The 25,157-nt window shown below is 43.5% G+C and overlaps 1 protein-coding gene across 8 annotated transcripts in view; it reads right to left on the bottom strand.

Annotated features, from left to right (window-relative positions):
• Window positions 1–7,431: 7,431 nt before the first annotated feature.
• AHCYL2 (adenosylhomocysteinase like 2) overlaps window positions 7,432–25,157 on the bottom strand; it is a 144,983-nt gene continuing 127,257 nt past the window's right edge. For all 8 annotated transcript variants that reach the window (XM_077264402.1, XM_077264404.1, XM_077264403.1 and 5 more), the window contains exons 12-17: window positions 20,023–20,117; window positions 19,731–19,829; window positions 18,218–18,286; window positions 17,308–17,386; window positions 17,076–17,196; window positions 7,432–10,256 (exon numbers count right to left, since the gene is read on the bottom strand). In XM_077264402.1, coding sequence (XP_077120517.1) covers window positions 10,250–10,256; window positions 17,076–17,196; window positions 17,308–17,386; window positions 18,218–18,286; window positions 19,731–19,829; window positions 20,023–20,117 — 470 coding nt within the window. In that variant the 3' untranslated portion in view covers window positions 7,432–10,249. The remainder of the gene's footprint in view (window positions 10,257–17,075; window positions 17,197–17,307; window positions 17,387–18,217; window positions 18,287–19,730; window positions 19,830–20,022; window positions 20,118–25,157) is intronic.

Genomic DNA, 25,157 nt, shown 5'->3' with positions numbered 1-25,157 from the left:
AAACAATGTGGAAGAAAAAAAATGAACATTTAACTTTTTTTTGCAAACATTTTACTTCAGAACCATTTTTTTTAATTTTCACAAGTGTAAAAACAGAAATTTAACCACAAATTTTGTTGTGCAATTTCTCCTGAGTACGTCGATACCCCATATGTGGAGGTAAACCACTGTTTGGGCGCACCGCAGAGCTTGGAAGTGAAGGAGCACCGTTTGACTGTTTCAATGCAGAATTGGCTGGAATTGAGATCAGACGCCATGTCGCGTTTGGAGAGCCCCTAATGTGCCTAAACAGTGGAAACCCCCCACAAGTGACACCATTTTGGAAACTAGACCCCTTAAGGAACTTATCTAGATATGTGGTGAGCACTTTGAACCCCCAAGTGCTTCACAGAAGTTTATAACATAGAGCCGTGAAAATAAAAAATCGCATTTTTTTCTACAAAAATGATCTTTTTGCCCCCAAATTTTTATTTTTACAAGGGTAACAGGAGAAATTAGACCACAAAAGTTGTTGTGCAATTTCTCCTGAGTACGTCGATACCCCATATGTGGGGGTAAACCACTGTTTGGGCGCACCGCAGAGCTTGGAAGAGAAGGAGTGTCGTTTTACTTTTTCAATGTAGAATTGGCTGGAATTGAGATCGGATGCCATGTCACGTTTGGAGAGCCGCTGATGTGCCTAAACAGTGGAGACCCCCCCACAAATGACACCATTTTGGAAACTAGACCCCTTAAGGAACTTATCTAGATGTGTGGTGAGCACTTTAAACCCCCAGGTGCTTCACAGAAGTTTATAACGTAGAGCCGTGAAAATAAAAAAATCGCATTTTTTCTACAAAAATGATCTTTTTGCCTCCAAATTTTTTTTTTACCAAGGGTAACAGGAGAAAATGGACCCCAGAAGTTGTTGTACAATTTGTCTTGAGTACGCCGACACCCCATATGTGGGGGTAAACCACTGTTTGGGCGCATGGCTGAGCTCGGAAGCAAAGGAGCGCCATTTGACTTTTCAATGCAAAATTGACTGGAATTGAGATCGGACGCCATGTCGCGTTTGGAGAGCCTCTGATGTGCCTAAACAGTAGAAACCCCCCAAAAGTGACCCCATTTTGGAAACTAGACCCCCCATGGAACTTATCTAGATGTGTAGTGAGAACTTTGAATGCCCAAGTGCATTACAGAAGTTTATAATGCAGAGTCGTGAAAATAAAAAATATTTTTTTTTAACAATAAAGATTTTTTAGCCCCAAGTTTTTATTTTCACAAGGGTAACAAGAGAAATTGGACCCCAAAAGTTGTTGTCCAATTTGACCTGAGTATGCTGGTACCCCATATGTGGGGGTAAACCACTGTTTGGGCGCACGGCAGAGCTCGGAAGGGAAGGAGCGCCATTTTGAAATGCAGGCTTTGATAGAATGGTCTGCGGGCGTTATGTTGCGTTTGCAGAGCCACTGATGTACCTGAACAGTAGAAACCCCCCACAAGTGACCCCATTTTGAAAACTAGACCCCCCCAAGGAACTTATCTAGATATGTGGTGAGAACTTTGAATGCCCAAGTGCTTCACAGAAGTTTATAATGCAGAGTAGTGAAAATAAAAAAATATTTTTTTTCCCACAAAAAAGATTTTTAGCCCCCAAGTTTTTATTTTCACAAGGGTAACAGGAGAAATTGGACCCCAAAAGTTGTTGTCCAATTTATCCCGAGTACGCTGATGCCCCATATGTGGGGGTAAACCACTGTTTGGGCGCACGGCAGAGCTCAGAAGGGAGGGAGCACCATTTGACTTTTTTAGCGCAAAATTGGCTGTCGTGTTTGGAGACCCCCTGATGTACCTAAACAGTGGAAACCCCCAAATTATAACTCCAACCCTAACTCTAACACACCCCTAACCCTAATCTTAACCCGATCCATAATCCTAATCACAACCCTAACGATAATCACAACCCTAACCCCAACCCTAATCAAAACCCTAAATCCAACACACCCCTAACCCTAATCCCAAACGTAACCCTAATCCCAACCCTAATCCCAAACGTAACCCTAATCCCAACCCTAATCCAAACCCTAATCCCAACTCTAACCCTAACTTTAGCCCCAACCCTAACCCTAACTTTAGCCCCAACTCTAACCATAACTTTAGCCCCGTCGTCACAAAAATAGTTCAATGTAACCTTTTTTTTGTACGTCGCGTCCGCCATTTCCGCGCATGCGTGGCCGTAACTCTGCCCCCTCCTCCCCAGGACATAGACTGGGCAGCGGATGCGTTGAAAAACTGCATCCGCTGCCCACGTTGTGCACAATTTTCACAACGTGCGTCGGGCCGACGCATTGCGACCGCCCCGTACCGACGCAAGTGTGAAAGAAGCCTAAGGCTACTTTCACACTAGCGTCGTACTCGGCCCATCGCAGTGTGTCGGGCCGACATACCGACGCTAGCGTTGTAAGCGCCACACAACGGATGCAGCGGATGCTGTTTTTTCAACGCATCCGCTGCCCCATTGTGAGGTGCGGGGAGGCGGGGGGGTTAGAGTTCCGGCCACGCATGCGCGGTCGGAAATGGCGGACACGTTGCACAAAAAAGTTACATGTAGCTTTTTTGTGCCGACGGTCCGCCACAGCACGACGCATCCGTCGCACGACGGATGCGACATGTGGCAATCCGTCGCTAATGCAAGCCAATGGAGAAAAACGCATCCTGCAAGCACTTTTGCAGGATGCGTTTTTTCTCCAACGACGCATTGCGACGGAAGCCAAAAAACGCTAGTGTGAAAGTAGCCTAACCCTAAATTTAGCCCCAACCCTAACCCTAATTCTAACCCTAACCCTAACTCTAACCCTAACCCTAATTTTAGCCCCAACTCGTCTCTCCTGCCGGCCGGCAGATGGCAGCAGATGGCGGGCGCACTGCGCATGCGCCCGCCATTTTCTTTCCCGACGAAGAAGCCGGCCGGCAAGAGGAGACACAGGAGGACCCAGGGACACCGGGTGAGTATTATAGGGTCCCCGAATCCCCCTATTTCTCTGTCCTCTGATGTGCGATCACATCAGAGGACAGAGAATTACAGATCGCTTTTTTTTTTTTTTTTTTTTTTTTGCGGTCGCCGGTAAACTGTTAATTTCCGACGATCGCAAAACAGGGGTCGGTGCAAACCGACCCCGATCATGTTCTTTGGGGTCTCGGCTACCCCCGGCAGCCGAGACCCCACAGATCTTCCGGGTGCCGGGCGGCGGGCGTACTGCGCGTGCGCCCGCCATTTTTTCCCGGAAAAAAGATGGTGGCGCCCATCGGGAGCCACGAGGAGCTCCGGGGGAGGTAGGTGAGTATTGGGGGGCTATCGGGGGCCATCGGGGACCCTATTTCTCTGTCCTCCGATGTGCGATCACATCGGAGGACAGAGAAATTAAAAGGCAAATCGCGTTTTTTTTTTCTTTGTTGCGACCGCCGGTAAACGGTTAATTACCGGCGATCGCAACTCGGGGGTCGGTAAAAACCCCCCGAATCATGTTCTCTGGGGTCTCGGCTACCCTCGGCAACCGAGACCGCAGAGAAAATACGACTCGGGGGGGCGCTATTCACTTTTTCCACAGCGCCGTTAATTAACGGCGCTGTGGTTTAAGTACCCTTAGCGGCTGCCGTTAAAAGGCGTATCGGCGGTCGTTAAGGGGTTAAACAAGCCGTACCCTGTTTACTTAACATTGTGTCAAATCCTCAGTATTATCTCATGAAAAGTTGTAATAAAATATTTACACAAATGTGAGGGGTGTGAGTTACCATTTGCTGTTTTGTCCATTGTTTGCTTATTTATATTTAATCTATACTAACGTGTAAATTAATAATACTTTAAAGGGAACCCGTCACCCCCAAAATCGAAGGTGAGCTAAGCCCACCAGCATCAGGTGCTTATCTACAGCATTCAGTAATGCTGTAGATAAGCCCCCGATGTATCCTAAAAGATGAGAAAAAGAGGTTATATTATACTCACCTGGGCGGGGGGTCCGTTCCGATGGGCGTCGCGGTCCAGTCTGGGGCCTCCCATCTTCATAGGATGACGTACGTGTCTTCTTCTGGTCTTCACGCTGCAGCTCCGGCGCAGGCACACTTTTGTCTGCTCTGTTGAGGTCAGAGCAAAGTGCTGCAGTGCACAGGCGTGGGCCTCTCTGACCTTTCCCTGCGCACTGCAGTACTTTGCTCTGACCTCAACAGGGCAGACAAAGTATGCCTGCACCGCAGCGTGAAGACAAGAAGAGGCAGTCATCGTAAGAAGGTGGGAGGCCACAGACTGGACCACAAAGCCCATCGGACCGCAAGCGGGACCGCCCCTGGGTGACTATAATCAAACATCTTCTCATCTTTCAGGATACATCGGGGGCTTATCTACAGCATTCCAGAATGCGTAGATAAGCCCCTGATGCCGGTGGGCTTAGCTCACCTTCGATTTTGGGGGTGACAGGTTCCCTTTAATAATGTAGATATATACGACAGTTACTACATTTTATTATTTTATATTCTGTACTGCTGAGTTTTCTAGTATTTATTGTTCCTTCCCTAATTTATCCCAGTTTATCTCCTTTTTTCTGTTTTCCTTCCCCCCCCACTTAAAATTTTAAAAAAACTTAATAAACATATTTGAACAACATGTGAGGGGTGTACTCACTTTTGTAATCGATATATAGAGATCTAAAAGTATAAGTCTAATTTCTCACAATGAGCTTTTGATGTTGCTTATTTTCCGCTCCTATGAAGTAAAATAGGTTATTTGCACTTTTTCAGCTTAATAATCTCCCCAAAAACTCATTGTGGGAACGTAGCTGCATAAACTTATACATATACAAACACATTATTAGTTTAGAGCACAGATATATATTGATTGATATTCATGCATATGATGACAGAGTTAGAGGGTGAAATGCTTTTCGGAGGTGAAATAATGAGTGCACATCAATTTTAGAAAAAAACAATGGATTACTGTGAAGCTGGAATATAGTAAGGGACTATTTGACCACATCATTGGGAAAGGTGACCATAAAGGCAGTGATGCGGCAGCTGAGCCAATGAAGAGGCAACTGCAGTCACTTGGCCTGATTTCAATTTCTCCCACAATCTCTCCTAGTCACTGTGACATGGAGGCGACAAGCGAATACGAGAACATAGAAAAAGTTATTTTTTAATCAACTTATCCACTTTAACATTTTCTGTAACTTTTTTAGACTGTTTACAGTCCATTTTTGATGTCAATATTTAATTAGATCCCAAAGAGAAACCAAAAGTTTCCGTTGCCATTCATTTTTGTCTCACTGAACAGATTCGCATTTCCTAGAGGGGTCTCTAAACACCTAGCGGTGGTCATGTGCAGTGTGAATCTGTTATACAAAAAGTAGAACGAATGAACAACTGTTATGATTAGTTTCCAATAAACTTATTGTAAAAACAAAAAAAGGAACATACCTCTGCTCCATACGTCATCCGTTATTGGACAGATTTTTTTAAAACAGAAAGAACAGATGCAAACTGTAGGCATTGTAGGAAAAGGGAAATTCTAAAAGGCTCTCGTAACCAAATGTTTTATTAGTATTTCTGCTTCTGCAACAGATCAGAAAAACATGCAAACATAATCTTGATATTTCTGCCTAGTAGTGCGTGGCACCTTGTAGGCCTACAAATGTCACATAGCGCTGTATTTACTCACTGTTTGAGGCCCAATTCAATCCACATCACAGCATCTGGAGAGAAGAAATATCAAACTTTGCATTTTGCAATGAAGCAATTGGTGTGGTTTGTAGGGCAGAGAGGTGTTGGGTATCAACGATTGACAGTTTTCAGATTAATAATGAAATCTTTATAAATAATTCAGGACCTTCCAGTTTTTTTTCTGATGCCTAGGTTGTGGATTAGAGACTTTACCTGTGCGAGATTTTACCATTTATTTTTACTTTGTTGTATTGCACGTTTGAAAACAAAGGGTGGGAATCCACAGATTTCTGTTCTGAGCAATGAGGGGTCCTGGCCTCGGAACCTAACCACCATTATTAGGAGAAAAAAAATTTTTGGAGGAAAAAAATAAATAAAAATCACATGCACTAAAAGCTGTTCTAAATATACTTATCAATTTATATCTGTAAAATCAATTGTACAGGTGCTACATCGTGTGGTTATGGTTAGACGGCCGTTTGTGCACATGCTGAAATTTTCTCTCCCAAACAGTGATGAGAAAATCGCCCATATGCACAAGCACAGAGGTTAAAATAGACCTAGGTCCATCAAGTTCAACCTTTCTCCACCAATTATACATTTTTTTGTCACTAAATCATGTATAATCCACATGATTTGTATGTACTGAGGAAATCATCCAGCCCTTTTATAAAGCTGTTATAGTGTCTGCCATTACTACCTCTTGTGGAAGGGTATTCCACAGTCTGACTGCTCTAATTGTAAAGAACCCTAAGGCCGGGGTCACACTTGCTAGTGCAATGAGAGAAACTCGCGCGAGTCTCTCGCCTCAATACCCAGAACTGCCACCGATGCGTTCAGCTACATAGAAATACATGCACCCGCACGCTCTGGTCCCAAGTGCCGGGTATTGAGGCACTAGCCTTAATCAACACCGGCCTAAAGCTACTTTCACACTAGCATCGGGCCCGGCCCGTCGCAGTGCGTCGGGCCGAGGTTACCGACGCTAGCGTTCTCTGCGCCGCACAACGGGGGCAGCGGATGCATTTTTCCAGCGCATCCGCTGCCCCATTGTGAGGTGCGGGGAGGTGGAGGCGGAGTTCCGGCCGCGCATGCGCGGTCGGAAAAAGCGGACAGTTACATGTAGCGTTTTTTTGTGCCGACGTTCCGCCACAACACGGCGCAACCGTCGCACGACGGGTGCGACGTGTGTCAATCCGTCGCAATACGTCGCTTAATGTTAGTCTATGGGGAAAAAACGCATCCTGCAAGCACTTTTGCAGGATGCGTTTTTTTCTGCAAAACGACGCATTGTGACGGATTGCAGTTAACGCTAGTGTGAAAGTAGCCTAAGTCTGTGTGCAGTCCAACCGTAGCCTATGTGCTTTTGCATGCGAGCGATTTTCCACACAAACCTGAGATCCATGTGAAACAATAAGTAAATGGCAGCATGCTCTGTTTCCATTTCACACACCAAAACAGTGCATGTATAGTCAGGCAGCTCCTGCACCCATCAGAAATGAGCTGGAGCGCATGGTGCAGGTCCTAGACGAGGGGCTTGATAATATTAGCGCCATCTGACGTCAGCCTAAGTTTCACACTCTGCTACAGTCTGTTGGTGAGTTTATCTGTCTGCATAGATGGAGGGAGGACGATGCACACAGATGGTCAGCTGGTCTTTATTAAATGCAGACGGTAGGATGCAAAGGTTGAAAGCTACATCCTGAATGTAATGGAGAAAGAAAAGGCTTTAAGACGCAATTATTTTCCATTATTTTATTCATGTTTAAGATTACAGATTTCTTATTGCTGATCTAATACAATCACTCATACATTAAAATGTAAAAGACTGTAGTACAGGACAATGAGTGCAGACTGTCAGACCCCACTGCTGCTGAAGGGAGGGCTACAGAGGACTGTGCATTGCTCACCAGCAACAGAGCTGTCATATATTCAACAATGCCCAAAAATATTAAATGCATTTTGCTGGTATCCTGTATATACTGCTCTTGTAGATTTCTCAGTTATTAGCTATAAAGTTTATCTTCAGACACCAAAACAAGACGTAGCGGATTAAAGAAAGCTTCAGGAGTGGTGGGATGCAGGAGAAAGGTCCGAGACCTCCAGGAGGAGCCATTCTATGGGAAGTACAACTACAGTGCATCAGTCAGCGACACCCGGTATACACAGCGGAGAAGCCAAACTCATCTGAATGTATATCCACATTGTCAATTCATCTAATAAGGCAAAAGGCCTAGTGGTTTTCTTGCTTTGGATTTCTAGTTTCTAGTGATTTGATCCCCATGAATATTGATTCAGACAATAAAACATCCGGCCTCAGGTGTGTGTCTGGCAGACCAAGTGATCAAAAATACTAAAACAAAACAAACCCTCAAATAAAAAAAAATGGATAAAAAAAAAACCACACCGAATTACCAATTTGATTTAGTGACAGTGTCAAATATATTTTTGAAGAAAAAAAAAAAAAGTTTGAGTTTTGCTACCACTTTGTGGCAGTAAAATACAAGAAAAGAATCTTTATATAAAGGGGCTGTTTCAAGTTCTTAAAATGGGTGAAATTGCAAAGTGCTGATAAAAACAGACAACTTTGAAATTGTCTGAAATAGCTTACAGCTCGTTGCCAAGGCCTTGTGATCTCACAGCGGCCATTACCCAGGCAAGGAGAGCATGCTGCTTGGAAACTATATACTTTGGCCAGACTAAATGCTTCAGAGCAGGCGCTAGTCTAAGTCCCCCAGAACTGCTCATAGTTGCCTCCTCTAGCAGCCTGGGAGAGTGCCCAGTTCAAACCAGTGCTGCGACCATACTGTTGGTCTGATGTGTCAGTAATCAGAAGCACGCTGCTCCTGGCAACCAGGAAGTTGAAAGGCAGAGGAGCGGTGTGCTCCGGAAGAAAAGCTGCGGTGCCTGAAAAAGCTAATACTTGGCTTGAAAATAAATCCCATAGATGCAGAAGTAAGTATGAATACAGGACAGTAGTATACAGCTCTGCTGTATATATACAATGCTTTAATTCTCTCTATAGCGCAGTACATCACAATACAGTCTCAACTTTGCCGTTATGTAGCAGCAGAATACTGCAATGTGCAGTAAAAGGAACAATATCTCTAGATTTTCTTACATACTAAATTAAAAAGTGTCAAATACAGAATCATCAGACTTACTATGGAGGTAATCGATTAACAATCATGAAAAAAAGACTCAGCAAATAATTTTTCTTTCAAGCCTTTGGGACATGACAAAACGAAGAAAACTACATAAAGTGGCTTTTCCAAGTTACCTACTGGCAGCTTACATAGGTTCCCATAGGGGGAATTCACAGCTTCAGCAGGGAATGTGTAGCACCCCCCTTTGACGAGGATGACTAAGGACTGCTGGCAAATTACGAAGGACCTCAGTTGGAAGAGGAACAAAAACAAAGGCTAATTGGAGCCATTTTGCTAAGCGAAGAGCAAATATATTGGAGCAAACCAGGCAAGAAAGCAGAGAATGTGCATTTTGTTAATTACCAGCACAAAGATGTACAACACACAGTGGTACCTTAGAGTAGAGGTTTCTATCATTTAGTCATCATCATGGTGCGCACAATGGAAGTGGACATCAATTCACTCATCACAAGTGAGTGGTTCATTTCTCAAGGGTGAGAGACCAGAGAATTATTGTTAACCCATCTGGATCTGTGGAAAGTGTAATAAAAGTACAGGGGCCACGGCAGGAGATCCATTTGAGACAATGTCACGTCTTGTATACTGCGTGCAAAGGCATTAATACAAAGACAACAAGAGAAACCTAGAGACAGTACCACATCAGATACCTCTTGTTAATCCATGGGCCAAAGTAGCACATACACATTCTGTAAGGAGCCAGCAAACCATGGGGTTCATGGAATAATGCAAATATACAGTACAAGGATGGACCATCAGGAAGGCTTGCATTCATTTACTCATGTAGCTACTAACATGCATCACAGTTTAGTGATTTATTATGTAGTGTTGTAACTATTTTGGAGCCATCACAGCAGCAGAAGTGGTGGAGGCCAATAATAATATCTCCATTACCCTGGGAGGAAATTAAAAACAAAAAAACCTTCACTATTAAAAACCACAATAAAATAGGATTTAAGTCACTTTACAGTTTTCATTAAGATATCCGCACTTTGCATCCTTCAAAATAATCAATGCTAAAAGAGAAAATAAAAATGAGAGTTAACGTAAAATAAGATTGATTTTAGGATTCATGCTTGTTAACGCGTTCCCCTTCCCATGTGCTACTGGGATGAGTAGTGTTAACAGATAAGTACAACAGAAATCTGGAGGGACTTGTCAAAGACCTAAAAACAAGCTGCCCAAAACCCCAGCAATCTGTGATTAGCACAGTATATTCTAGGCATCTTCACTTTAATAAATACCCTAATATATTGTTTGCTAATATGGCAGATAGTCCAGTTCTTGTAGTAAGAGCCGGCTGTACAGTGGCTGTGAAAGGCTTCATATTTTTATAAGATTTTTCCAGAACCTCCATCTTCCAACAGCTCCTGGTTTGTGGTATTCAGATGCACTCAATACCTATAGGAGAGAACACACGTAAGTAAGTCTTACAATCTTTGAAAATCTCCAGCACGCCTGTTTCTTGTTTTTTTTTTTTTTTTTAACCATTCAAATTTTTATTGTATAACAAAAATACAGTACAGAAACAGGGAAAAAGGAGGGAGAGCAAGGGAGGGGGAGAGACTGCAACATAGAGATCAGGGCCGCGTAAGAGGATATCCATACAGGAACCTAGGTCAAAAATATGAAAGTACAATATATATCTAATTAACAACACAGTTAGTAAGAGACGGTAGATGCAAAATGATCTGGAGATGAGATAAAAGGCGAAGAGATCCAGGGGTCCCACCATGTAAGAACCTTATTTCTCTTGGAAAGACAGTCAGCAGTGATTGATTCATAGCTAAAGTGAAGATTGATTTTAGCGATTAATTCAGATCTTGAGGGGACAGATGGGGATCTCCAGTGTTTTGCAATGCATAGCCTAGCAGCAACAAGGATGTTAGAAACAATGGGCTGTAAGGAAGGTGGGAAGTCTATCAGCGAAATACCTAGAACAGCTAAGGGACCGGTTAGGGTAACAGGAATTCGGGTTACTTCCGAAAGAATGACTTCAACCTGGCGCCAAAATAGTTGTACACGAGGACAACTCCACCACACGTGAGCAAGCGAACCCCTAAGGTTACAATTTTTCCAGCACAGAGGGGAAATTGTAGGGTAGAATTTTGCTAATTTGGCTGGGGTGAGGTACCACAAGAGTTGAATTTTTTTAGATTGTTCAAGGTGCCCAAGACAAGAAGAGAATTTAGAAGGATGCTGCATGGCCAAACTCCAATCCTCAAAGGAGGCCTCAAACAAAAGGGCATCCTCCCAGGAATATATAAAAGGGAGTCTATCTGAGAAATCATGGGAAAGAAGTGCTCTATATATTATTGAAATACCATGGGAGACCCAAGTATTAGGTCTAAAGAACCTCTGGACCGGAGTCTCCTCCCCCAGGGGGGACGCGGGCACACCAAACAAATTTGAACGTTTCAGAAAACTACGAATCTGAAAATATTGAAAAAAGGCCTTAGGAGACAGATTATACCGGGCTGAAAGGTCTGTGAAGGACCTCAGGTTGGATCCATCATAAAGGTCATTAATCCGGTCTATCCCGCAATCCCCTCAAGTGGAGAGAGACAGGCCCTCCACCACCCCCTCCAATGCCTGAATAGAGATATAATTGAATAAGAATGGGAAATGCGTAGGGCACAAATTTGCCCAAGTTTTAGAGGCAGAAATGATTGTTTTGAGAAGGGGGGGCCAACTAGGAGGATGGAGCAGGCAGAGTTCAAGTAGAAATCTGAGGGAGCCCCTAGGTGCAAATTGTGATTCAATAATGAACCATTGGAGAGAAGAGTTCCCCTCCCACCAAATTTTAAGGGGTTCTATAAGAGCAGCCTTGTGGTACAGGTGAATTCTAGGCACTCCCAAACCTCCCTTGGAGTATGGGAGAGACATTATTAAACGCTTTATTCTATGAGGTTTATTATGCCAGATAAAACGATCAATAGCTGATTGAAAAGCTGAGAGATATTTGGAGGGAATGGAAAGAGGGAGACATCTAAAAAGATATATATAAGCTTCGGTAGGATTAACATTTTAGCAGTTTGAATTCTAGCCATCCATGACAGCTGAGAGCTAGAGAAGCGGTCTAACTCTTTTTTAATTTCAAGAAGGACTGAATCACAGTTAGTTCAGACTATGTTCCTTAAATGTGTGATTTGTATGCCCAGATAAGTAAAACCAAGGGGCGACCAAATAAAGGGATATTTAGATTGAATTTGGAGTTGGAGGGAGGGGGAAATGAACAGGGGGAAGATTGCAGATTTGGTTAAATTAAGCTTATAATAGGAGGCTTCGGCAAATTGAGAAAATAGAAGATATTGCAGCCAATGAGCCAAGAGGAGCAGAACAGGACAATACCACATCGTCTGCGTAGAGGCCAATTTTGTGCTCTTGATTACCCACTAATATGCCCTTAATGTCCGAACATTGCCTCACCACAGCCGCCAGGGGCTCCATGACAAGAGCAAAGACGATGGGAGAGAGGGGGCAACCCTGCCGCGTCCCGTTAGTAATAGAGAAGATGCGGGATTTGAAACCAGCAGAACGAAGAGAGGCACAGGGGTTGGAGTATAAAGCCATAATGGCTGAAAAAATCTGCCCAACAATACCAAATTTATGCAGAGTGGCAGCGATATATCCCCAGTGCACTCTGTCGAACGCCTTCTCCGCGTCAAGGGACAAAAACACACAGGGATGCCCCCCCCTCTCCACAACATCCAGAAGGTCGATGAGGCGTCTCGTGCCGTCCCTGGTCTGCCTACCCGGAACAAAGCCAATCTGATCCGCATGAATTAAGGAAGGGAGGACCGACATCAACCTATTGGCCCAGACCTTAGCATAAATTTTAATATCACAGTTAAGGAGGGCGATAGGGCGAAAATTACCAGGGGAGGTCATAGGCTTCCCAGGTTTGGGTAGGGTCGAAATACATGCCTCCAATCCCTCCTTCACGACAGAGCCGGCTGATCGCCAGTAATTAAATAAGCGCAGAAGATAGGGGGATAGGATAGTAAGAAACTGAGAGTAGTAAGAAAAAGAGAAGCCGTCCGGACCAGGGGCCGAACTTTTTTTAGCCTCTTTAATTATTTGGGAGATTTCAGAGGCCTCAATAGGAGCATTGAGAAAGGACAATTGCTCTGAATTTACTGTAGGTAGATTTGCCTTATCCAGGAAGGCAGATATTGAGGCCTGGGAAGGTTGAGGGGTGCTTGGGTCAGAGTTGAGATTATACAGAGAAGCATAATATGAGGCAAATTCTTCCGCAATATGAATAGGATTATGAATACGGGCACCATTTGGTTTAAGAAGGTAGGCAATTTTGGATTGGGCTTCTTTTTTTTTTTTCACACGGTTAGCTAATAACGTACCAGCTCTGTCGCCCATAGAATAGAACTTAGCCCTGGTCTTCCTTAACGAGTTTTCCACTCTGTGAAGGAGAAGCTGTCGGAGATGGAGGCGTGCGGCAGAGAGGTTAGAAAATAGTTGAGTCGAGGGTTGAGCCTTGTGGCGGGCCTCTAACCGGGACACCTCGCTCAAAGCAGAGTGGAGATTGGCATTATATTTACGTTTAGCTGTTGCAGCCATCTTAATAAAAAGACCACGCACCACCGCCTTGTGGGCAAACCAGAGGGAGTCATCGCGCACATCAGCAGAATCATTAAGGGTAAAAAATTCCCATAGAGAATGCTCAATTTGTAAAGAATTCGCCTGCTCAGAAAGGAGGTGGGTGTTAAGGCGCCAGTGTGAAGGGGGCCTTATTGCAAGAGGATCCTTAAGGGTAATTGACACGGGGGCATGGTCAGACCAGGTGGTGTTGCCTATAGAAGCAGCAATACAGTGGGGGAGAGCTACATCATCTACTAAAATATAGTCGATTCTGCTCTAAGAGGCGTGACGCGGAGACCAGAATGTGTAGTCTCTCTCATTACAGTGGAGATATCTCCAAATATCATGGAGATTATGGGAATTAATTAAGTGGGCTGCCTCACCTCTAGAAGCAGAACACGACGAACAGTCTAACCTTTTGGAAACTGGAAAATTAAAATCTCCAGCAATTACTTTATGACCATGTTGACACTTACTTAGCTCCGAAAAAAAGGTGCTCAAAAATTTAGTCTGGCCAACATTGGGACCATACACGGAAGCAATGGTGTAGGGAACATTGTTGACCAGGCACAAAACTATAAGAAATCTGCCTGCCGGGTCAACCACAGAGCTAATTAGTTGGAAGGAGTTGGTTCTACTAAAAAAAATGGCCACCCCAGCTTTTTTGGACTTCCCATTTGCAAAAAATTGGTGCGGATACAGGTTTGAATACATTCTGATATTATCCTGTTCTAGTAGGTGAGTTTCCTGTAAACATATAATGTCCTGTTTAGACTTAATAAGCTGGCGCCAGACAAGTGACCTCTTACCAGGTGAATTGAGACCATTAACATTAATAGAATACAACGACACACTCATAATAAACGGTTAAAAGAATTGCAGAAATAGGCCTGTATACAGTGGCAGGTATGCAACAACTTGGTCTATAATAAAACAGCGGTCTGAGTTGCAGAAGGGGGAGGGGGAAGGAGAGGGAAATGGAGAACCAGACAAACCATAACAGGATCATACAGCAAAGGACCAATCAGGGAGTTCCTGAGTCCAAGGTGAAAACAATAAACAAATCACCTATGGGGCAATAAGCTGAGAGGGAACCACCAGGGATCAATCTCAGCAAAGATAGCAAAAAAAAAGAAAAGAAAAAGTAAAAAGTACCAGAATTATGCGGGAAAAGGGAAAAAAAAAGAAAAAATTCCTCTTTCCCAACCAGGAGATGCAGAAGATTAGCACATCAGGCAACCTTCCAGTCAGGAATAATACGGCGTAAGTCCTTCATGCTTGGAGGATGCAGAGGTGGAGGGGGAACCAGGAGGATTGAAGCCCCATTGCGACAGAGTCTTGGCTGCTTGCGACGGGGTTAGACACGTGGTGGTAGCACCATCCTTGCGGATGCAGAGCTTGGTGGGGAAACCCCAGCGGTATAGTATGCCTTTATCTCTGAGAATTGTGGTGTAAGGAAGAAATTCTCTGCGTAGGGCCAGTGTTCCAGGCGACAGATCCGGGAAAACAGAAATGGCTGCAAAGCGTTCAGGCAGTGATGGCTTGGCTCTTAAGGCTTGTAAAAACTCATCCTTCATTACAAAGAAGTGAATGCGAGCAAGAACATCTCTAGGGACCGAGGGATCTAATCTTGAGGGCTTGGGGATCCGATGTATGCGGTCAATTATAATGCCTTCTTTAGTATAGAGAGGAAGGACAGGGAGAATAAAATCTTGTAGGAAGGCTTTAAGATCTTCAGTCCCAACTGTTTCAGCAATACCTCTAAGCTTAACATTATTCCGCCTGGATCTATCTTCTAGATCCAGAGTTTTAGCATGGATTTTTGTGGCAATCACTTGCAGATTATCATGAGCTTCCCAAAGTTCATTATGGGAGGATACCAGCTCCAACATCTTGTTTTCTAAATGATCAGTCCGGCTTCCTAGCTCCTCCACTTCTCCCCTAAGCTCCGCCATCATGGAGCGCATGTCTTCTTGCAGGGATGTCCGGAGATCTCCCAGCATCTCTCTGAGGAGCGACGCGGTGACCGGGGAGTCAGGGAGATCCGCCGCTGTAGCGCCTGAGGCAGAAGATTGAGAGCCTCGGCGCGCAGCCCGGGAGGATCTAGGGGACAGCGGCGCCATCTTAGATTTCTGGGACAGCGGCGGGGAAGCCGCAAAGAAGTCCACAATGTGCCTAGCCGGGACCCCAGCGCCGGTTTTAGATTTCCCCATAAACTCACCGATCGGCAAGGAAGCGGTGTAGGGGATTGCAGGAGGGAAGGAGCCTTCTGTATGCCGTTATGAGCCGCTTAAGAGTCCTGGGTACGGAGCTCCCGCACTATGCAACCTGCGCCATCAAACGCCAGGCCACGCCCCCTTGTTTTTTACTACACGAGAATGAAGTTTTCAAAACCCAATATATATCTATTGTACTGGAGCTTGATGTGAATTTGTAGTGCAAAAACCGCCACTTCTGAACATGCCCTAATATAGAAATGAGGGGTTAACAAGTTATTATAGGAGACATCTCCTCTTTCATTTAGAACATAAAAATGTGCCCACCCTTATAAACTTAAGTAATCTGCATTGATAGCAATTCACTATGATCTTGCGTCAACATTTGCTTTTTCATGACATTGGAGTACAAGTACAACAGATGGAGTATCGTTCCACACTGCTTAGGACATAATGGGTTCAAGGAAAAGTAAAGTAAGTAGTAAAGCTGCACTAACGCTATAGCTTGTAAACCTGAAATTGGAATTGCATTACTGCTCTAGAAAACAGGAAAAACACAGTAATGCAATTCCAATTTCAGGTTTGCCTGCTATAGCTACTTTGTTAGTTATATATGGAGGTGGCTACTCAGTGTCTGTTCTCTTTTAGGAAGTTTACAGTCAGTCTTTGATATCAGGAATAAGTTAAGGTCACCATACACATTGGATGGCTGTTGGCCGAATGATGACTTGACCGGAGCCATCCAGCTCTCCGATACACAGGACTGCTCATTCGGCACTGTTCTCCATGAGCAAGTCGTCAGCTGACATGTCTCATCTCCAGGAGACAATACAATCAACAGTCCAAAATCAGAAAAGTTAGCTTGATATTTCCCTTCAATACATATTTCATGGGCTGAAACCGTTGTTATGGGTGGGTTCAGACAACAGTAGTCTACCGTGAATGGGGGGGCTTTAAGCAACGCCATCTGTATACTCATAAGAGATTAAATGGTTACTCTTCTCTCCGTGTTTGGTAAACGCATTCACTCCATTGCCGCTCCTGGAGATTGACAGTGCGGGCTGGCAGAAAGGCTGTGCCGCTGGCCCCAACTGTGCTCTCTACCATGCTGCAAGCAGGGGCAGCTTTGCCCCTTCAGCTCCAGAAAAGTACAAGCGAACTGAAAAGCAGTGCATACAGACGCACCCTCCGTGCAGACTGAGCGGTCTCCTCTGATGGACTGCAGGGGTGTGCGGTATCCGAAGCAAAGACCAGTAGACGATAGAACTACAAATTGCTCTATTCTTGACCACAGGCAGGATGTTCAATGCGCTTCACTTTACAACCAAGGTGTAAGTGTACCCATTCTTGATGAGAAAATGCTTTTAAAATGGTAAACTGCTAAACAAAAATAAAAAATACATACCTGTAGTAGTTTGGTTTAAAAGGCCCATTTTTGTTGAGACCGAGATATTTGGCCTGCTCATCAGAAAGTTCAGTCAGGTGGGCATCAAAAGTGGGAAGATGGAGGCTTGCTACATATTCATCTAAAAGGAAAAAAAAAAAAAGGCCATCCACTCATGAATCCAAACAGACAAGTATAGAGAACGTGTACAGCTATCCAAAATAGTACAAGTTTCTCCTATTGGAACACTCACCCATTTTTTTAGGCAAAAGGTAGACATCCTGCTTGTAGCGCCCCTCGGGAGCATTGTAGAGTTCTATGAGTGCGAGTGCCTGTAAATGTGCAGACAAGATGGTGACTGGAGCAGAGGACAATGCAGACATGATAGAATATAGAATTGTCAACAATAAGAATATGGAGGAAATATTTACTAATAATTGACAAATACAAGAAAGTCAGTCACTGTTCACCATTACGTGAAATATTTCCAATAGTTCCAGAAAATAGAGGCCCGGGAGATATTTATGGAGTGGTAACAGTGGCCATGCAATTAACGTTTTACCTACAGGCCTCCAAAATTACTACATATCCACTGGATAGGTAACGGTTATATGTATGTGGGTCAAAAGATGTCCCCCGGCTGCAAGTCCGTGGCTAGGAGCCGGTAAATGGAGCCGGTTGTGCGCCATATACTGTCTATGTGGATGTCAATGATAGCCGAGCACAGCAGTTTGATATCCTCATCTTTCCCGTAGGTAATGAATTAAGCAAAACAGCAGTTACATGACCGGCCTGCTTTATTCTACTCCTTATAGCTGTGATCTTGGAGTCAGGGAAGACAAGACTCCCATATTCTGGTGATTGATGGGGGTACAAGCACAGATTTAACAATATTTTGAATATGTGATAAATGGGTAAAGTATAGTAATAAAATAATCGTAAAAAACTATTGATATGGCATTTAGAGTAAAATATTGGGCATCTTGATTTAGTCCTGGCAGATTGATAGATTTCATAATTATTTGGGTATGACCATATAACGGATCTGAGGTATCAGGACTAACATCAGCTTATTGTAAAGTGTCAAAAGGAGGAAACCTTATATAATAAGCGTCATAATACATATATTGATTTCTAGGTTTTGCTTTCTAAATGTGACTGACCTGTGTAGTAGCAGTAATCGATAACACAAAAGTGGGAACAGTAGAACAGCTCAGATTAAGCAGCCGTCCCTGGAAGGAAAAGTACAGAAGACATCAATGGAAAGTAGTTAAATGTTACTTTAAAAACACAATAAATGTTACTTTAAAAACACAATTATTAAATCTTCCCCAGTCTGTACTGGGCTTACAGATGAGAAGAGGCACCAGAGGTGCTGCAGGTAGGGGGGAGTGTGCAGCGCTGTGGCCTGGCAGCCAGGGACTACAGAATGTGGCCGCTGGACTAGGGTCCTGCGAGGCTTTGGCCTCTTGTGGGTTTTAACCACTGCCCCCTGAGGGTTGCCAACCTAAATTTAGCAAATTTAAATTTTTACACAACTTAATCAAAAGTCTTGAACATATTATAAGTAACATTTGTCTATAATGCAATATACTGATATTAACACATTCCCAGCATTTGATGTGAGCTGTCAAAGAACAATTACAATCTGAATGACCTGCTTAAGTACATTTTATTTCATGCACAATGGAGAAAGTGCCAGATTTGTACTGGTGATCCAGCAATTTATGGATGGTTGGCAAACTGGCCTGGCATGGCAGGGGCCCCTTGTTACAGAGTTGTAATGGACTGGCCAGCTGTGGTGTGCAGTACTGCTGCCATACCTAGGCAGAAGACGTTCTAGTTTTAGGACTGCCAGCTTTGTTGGAGGAAATGCAGAAAGAGGCCGACATAGGTGTGAAAAGCTGAGGAGCCAAAACAATGCACTGTAACATTAGTATTTAGGACAGTGTGTAGGGGAACCAAGTGAGGTGCCTGCTGTGGTCTGTGAGAAAGAACTGGCATGAGCTTGTCCTCCAGGGTGCCATGAGTGGGCTGGCAGATAAGAGAAATGACTGTGTGCCGAATAGCAACTGTGCAGACGGTCGGCTGAAGCTCTGACATTGAACCAGAGTCGGAGAAGTGCCAGAGTGCTACGTTACTGCAAATCATGAGTATTGGCATAGAAAGACAGATGGGTCCAGCTGATGGAGTGCCTCCTGGCTAGAGTTAACTTCATGTAAGCGGTTAGCCTCGTCACTGAACGATGGGTGAAAGCCAGTAACCACTGCAAGAGGGAATAAAACCCTCATCAACAATTGGAGTAGAAGTGTCCCTAGTTCTCATCAAAGAAGAAGCCAACCACAGGGTGAAGCTCTGTAAGGTTTATGTGCTGTGATTTTAAGTTTGTTCTACAACCATCAAGCTGACTGCTCTACACCATGTTTGCAACCCACAAGCACGATCCAGCGCATGACTGAAGAGATCAATTTATATCCATGACACATACAAACAGCAGAGCACTGTACTCTCCTCCTCCGTCCGTCCCATAGAGTGGCAGAACCCATGCATCCTAACTGCAGTGAGGAGGAATCGGTATAGAGAGCCCCGTTCTCATGACCAGAACGTAGGTTTGTGATTTACTAAAACTCTTCATACTGTAAAGTATATAACTACAGTTTAGGAGGTTCTCAATACCTCAGCCAGAAGAACAATTCTCTTGCCATCAGGCCAGATGACATGGTCAACTTGAGACCGCACCCTTTCCCATGTCAGTTCAGGAGTACGCAGGCTCGCCTGATGGGGGAAAAAGCAAAAAAAAAGGAAGAAAGAAATATATATGTAATGTGACAATTGTTACATTTAACACTAAGAAAGGTAGAGAAAACATATGAATTATTCTTAGACCCCATATGTGTAAAGATAAATATGACAGCCCTCATGTATTATTCCTCCTAACGATCCCCCATCATACTGCACCACTACTCACCACATCTATCTCCGTGTTGGAGTGCCCCATGTTGCAGACAATACAGCCGTTCTTCATACGATCTAGGTGTTCTCTAGTCACCACGTTCTTGTTCCCTAACAGATTAATAAATTATGTTGCAGGCGATACTGTGATCACATACAGTGGTTGTGATAGTCATTGCAAGAGAACATCAAAGGGAAAAAGGTTTGCCTAAAAATATGTTAATGAAAACAATGCTAGCATGAAGCCTCAACCAACGGCAAGTGTTCCTCTGGTATGGATCAAATGAGGCCGGTTCTGTAACATGGCGGAGACTCATGGAGAATAAGAATCTATGTAGCGCTCCACGTCACAGCACTTTACATACATGTACACAATACCTGAGTAACAGTACTACAAAGCACACAAGAAATGAAGGGCCCGATCACAAGAGCTTACAATCTATGAGGGGGACACTTGTATTGTATGGTATGGACCAGCATCTTTATAATCAATAGAGGTATTCATGCAAGGTTGCATTAACCAGTCACAGGGAAAGATCTGTGTACGTACAGATACAAAGTGCCGAGTACATGCAGTGAGTGGGAACCACTGGTAAATAGGAGCAGATTCCAAGGAAAGCGTAGGAATAGAGAAGTCGAGTGGGGTGATGTTACAGGCCGGACTAGAGCAATGGATTTTTATGGCACAGAGACCATGGATTTCCAAGACATCACATGTTCCCCAAATGTTTCCTTTATTGCAAAACAAACAAACACAGTAAATAAAGGTGACATTTTGGCTACAAATGGCCCTTCTGAAGCCAAAATTCACAAAAGTAAACCGAACACCTTCAACTTGAATTAGAGCTTGAAAAAGGCTCTTTGTGTCCAAAATGTCACCATGCTAGCCTGGGTAATTTTTTTTTTAACAAGATGCAATAAAGAAAACATTTGTGGAATATCTGGTGCCTTGGAAATCCATTCCCCATAGAATATAAGTCCGCAAGGACAGGGTCCTCTCCCCTCTGTACCAGTCTGTCACTGTAAACGATATCTATAACTCTGTATGTAACCCCTTTCTCATGTACAGCACCATGGAATTAATGGTGCTATATAAATTAATAATAATAATATTAAGTGACTAGGGTGAATGTTGCTTCCAAACAAAAGCACGGACCTGCAGAAGTGGTGCTGGGATATAGAACTGTTTGTAGGACACACACAAACTGTTGATATGCAGAATTAACAAAATTACCTGGGGTAGTGCATTTCAGAGAACTGGCACAGCACCAAAAAAAAAATCTTGGGAGATTATTATTATTATTTTTTTTTAAATGATTATAGCTCGCTTTTAATGAGGTAAATTATGAAAAGTAATTTAAAAAGGTTTTGTATTTCCACTTTTAAACACTAGGGGGAGCAGCTGCTGAAACCCTAGTGTACAACTAGCTCACATTATGACTGCAGTAAATGTGGGCGGGGTCTGCTCTCATGTGTGATGTCACCGCTCTCCTCCCCTTCAGGGTATTTGCTAAGGGATAAGAGGATGAAGTTTAGGATCACAGTGACAAGTGGACGGTCACCGGGGACAGCAGGTTCTGTTAGTTGGTGCTGCTCGCTGTATCATAAACTGGGGTTAGAAACATGTACGGCATCATGTGCATGATTAGATACACACTGGGATTAGATCCAGGGTAGTGTATCACATGACGGGATTAGATATTGAGCTCAGCGGAGTGTATCACAGAGGATGGGATTAGAGACGCAGTACCTAATGTATGACACCGCTCTGTCCACTTCTATGGGAGCAGTAGTGTAATGTGCGACCTCTGTCCATCTACTTCTATTGGAGCAGTGGTGTAATGTGTGACCCCCCTCCATCCACTACATCAATACTCCCATAGAAGTAGACAGAGCGGGGGGCACATATTACACCACTGCTTCCAAAGAAGTGGAGGGAGCGGCGTCACGCATTTATTGACACCTCAAACCCCCAAAGAAAAAATAGCGGGGTCACGGAAGAGCATATCTCATAACTTTGCAGCACTTAGAAAGTAATTTTTGTTTTATTGAACCTCCTAGACTCCACACACTTTTCCATATAGTACAGTGGGCCCCACATAGTGCACCATACTGTATGTTGCCTTCCATATAATGCTCAATACAGAATAAAAACTAGAATTACAGTGCAGCGCCATTTCTTTTGGGTGACTGCATTGTGATCTACACGTGCTACTGGGCCAGAGAATCAGTGTGGACTATTGGTGAGTATCAGGGATGAGGCGGTGTGAGAATCAGGGCCAGGCATGGTGCTTTTCTGCAGAGGCAAAAATATGAGGTAGAAAGAGACAAGGAATATGAGAACAAGTCTCCCCCTGCTGCACTTTCCACCTTCATATTTTTGCCTCTGCACAAAAGCACCATGCCTGGGCCCATCACTACTACAGCCCTGATACTTACCAATGGATGAAGGCGCCGCTGCTCCCATTATCGTGATCTTTAATGCCGTCTGCTCTTCCTGTCTCCAGAGCTCCTCTGGTCTCCTCGCAACACACGCCCTGTTATGCAGGAAGTGAACAGTATAGCTTACTGTTACAGGTCCTGGTGATGGAGGGTAAGCGGAGCTCAGCAGATAGTGCTGGGCTACAATAAAATGGCACCCGACCACACCTACAGCTATGGATTGTGCAGCCCACAGAGGCTGAACCGTAAGACATCGGGTCCACGTCAGACCCCTGTCTCCTATGCCCAAGAGCGGTCATAATTGAAGACTTGTGCAATGACGCTTTCAAACATGCAAAATAAAGCCCCATTGGCTGCATCAACCATTTATTTTAAAAAAACAAACAAAAAAAAAACAATTTCATAAAGTACAGGTTAAAACAAAAGGTTATGTAAAAAAAAATAAAAATAAAAAAGCAGCCCCTTTCCTTTAAGACAGAGAGCATGGGTAAGTTGGTAGACAGACAGAAGATGAGAGGTGGGGGAGCACCATGTCTCGCTTTGTCAGTGGGTGTGATCAGCTTATACTGTATTCTACAGTGCATCAGCAACCAGTGCAATGACTGACACAGGGTGGAGGCATCGGTGTAATGGCTGAACATAAATGTAAACCGCCGCTGCATTCAGGACAGTTTGGAGAAGGGTAGAGTTTAGACAGGAAGACAAATCAGTAGTGAGTTGCAGTAGCCCAGTTATGAATGATTAAGAGTGATAGTAAAAATATTTTGCAGTTGTTGAAGATTTAAAAAAGAGAAAGGTGGATTCTGGAGAGGTTTTTGAGGTGCATGTGACACGAACGAGCAAGTTATTGGATATAAGTTAGCAAACATAGGAGTCAATTGTAACTCCACGTGAGTGGGTGTAGTGCCACAAATGGAAAGATCAGCTTTGGGTTTCATAAAAATTGAGGACAATGTTAAAGGCAGAGGACAGGCAATCATTGGTATTTTGTAGTAATGCAGGGGTGATGTCAGGAGACTGTGTAATGGGGTTTCATCAGCACAGAGATGGTACACAGAGGCAAATCTGCTCACAGTTTCTCCATTAGGTGAGTTTATTATATTTGTAACATATATATTTCTACACCAGGGTCCTGTGAATTGATTCATTAATTTCTGTGTGTTGAATTTATCTAATAATTCCAATTTAAAATATATGTTTTGCACGGAAAATATAATTTACAACCAATGAACAAAAGACAAACTGCCAGTTAGGCCTCCTTCAGAGGTCTGATTTTTGTGTACGAGTGCGATCCATGTTCTCTACATATAGCACTTGTTCCTGTGATAGTCTATGGGGCCATTCACATGTGTGATTGTTTCCTCAGTCTGAATGAGCTGCAGATAATATCAGATGTCAGATTTTGATCCAAGGGTAGGATCAAAAATCAACAATGCAAGTCAATAGATCCGTAAAAAAAAAAAAAAAAAAATCAGATGCACCAACTCTCATAATGGAGGTTTTCATTTCTCCCTGTACAAGAAAATGGGATGACACTCGGACCACTCATATCAGAGTCTGGACAGAATAATCAGTCTGGTTTTCTAGTAACTGAAAAAAACAGATTTCTGAATGAGACCTAACAGAGAGAAATGTTAATACAGCTAAATTGTGGTGGAAACGTCTGTGGTCATCAGGTGAATAACAGGCCAGTGTAAATCCGTGTCCTAAGGTTCTCGCTCTCAGGGCCCATTCAGACGTCAGAGATTTCTCTCGTATGAGAAAGTCAGTCCAAGTTTCGGTGTTTTTAATCAGTGTCATCAGTGTTCACAGGTAAGAAAAAAAAAAAAAAAAAAAAACTTCTCCACCCATCAGTCAGTGAAAAATAGAACACACGGATTACGTCAAAATTCTGTCACCGATTTTTTTTATAGGCCCAAGGATTTTCATTAACCACTTTGATCTCGGATCAGGTCTCCATGATTTTGCACGGACTGCTTGGTCCACGAGCGGTCACAAACATGTGAACAGCCCCATTCATTTTTATAGGTATTAATTCTATCATTAAAAAATGGTTAACACTCGGACACAAAATACAGAAATGTGAATGCACGCTAACTGCACTGCCTAGTACAGAAGTTTCTGCTATGTCCCATTTGTCTGCGTCCTCATTCACATGTCAGTTTTTGTGACAAAAGATAAACAAACCAGGTTTCATCAGTGTCTAGTCAGTTTCATCAGTTTTTTTTCCACGGATGAGAAGAAAAAAAAAAAAAAAGTGTCTCCTTTTCTTATGCATCACTGGCTTCGTTTAGTCAGTGACAAATAGACAGCACACATGATATCTCCATGCTGTCCAATTGCATTGTTTATTTTGAGCTCGATATCGGACAAGTCTCCGCAGTTTCCCAGATTACTTATCAGTGACCGAGTGAACCGCCCCATAGCACTCATACCTTTGATAGCCTGTGAAAGAAACGCATAATACTCGCAGGAGGAAAAACTACTGTGCAAATGAGCCCTAAATTTGGATTGCATAAACAAACTATTTACATGTATGGACTGGATTTTTTTATTAACAATTATTAAAATGAATGAAATCTGCATGCAAACAGATTTTTTTTTACCATGCAGCAATCACTTGAAGTCAAGCGGGGGTTCTGATTTGCCTCTCTAGCAATCCTATGAGCAGCGCTCACTGAAATTTTGCTTGGTCTTCCAGACCTTATC

This window comes from Ranitomeya variabilis, chromosome 5 (assembly GCF_051348905.1).
Source record: "Ranitomeya variabilis isolate aRanVar5 chromosome 5, aRanVar5.hap1, whole genome shotgun sequence".
In the NCBI taxonomy this organism is placed as follows: Eukaryota; Metazoa; Chordata; class Amphibia; order Anura; family Dendrobatidae; genus Ranitomeya; species Ranitomeya variabilis.
The sequence above is the reverse complement of the archived record's forward strand: the minus strand, read 5'-3'. Positions and strand labels throughout refer to the sequence as shown.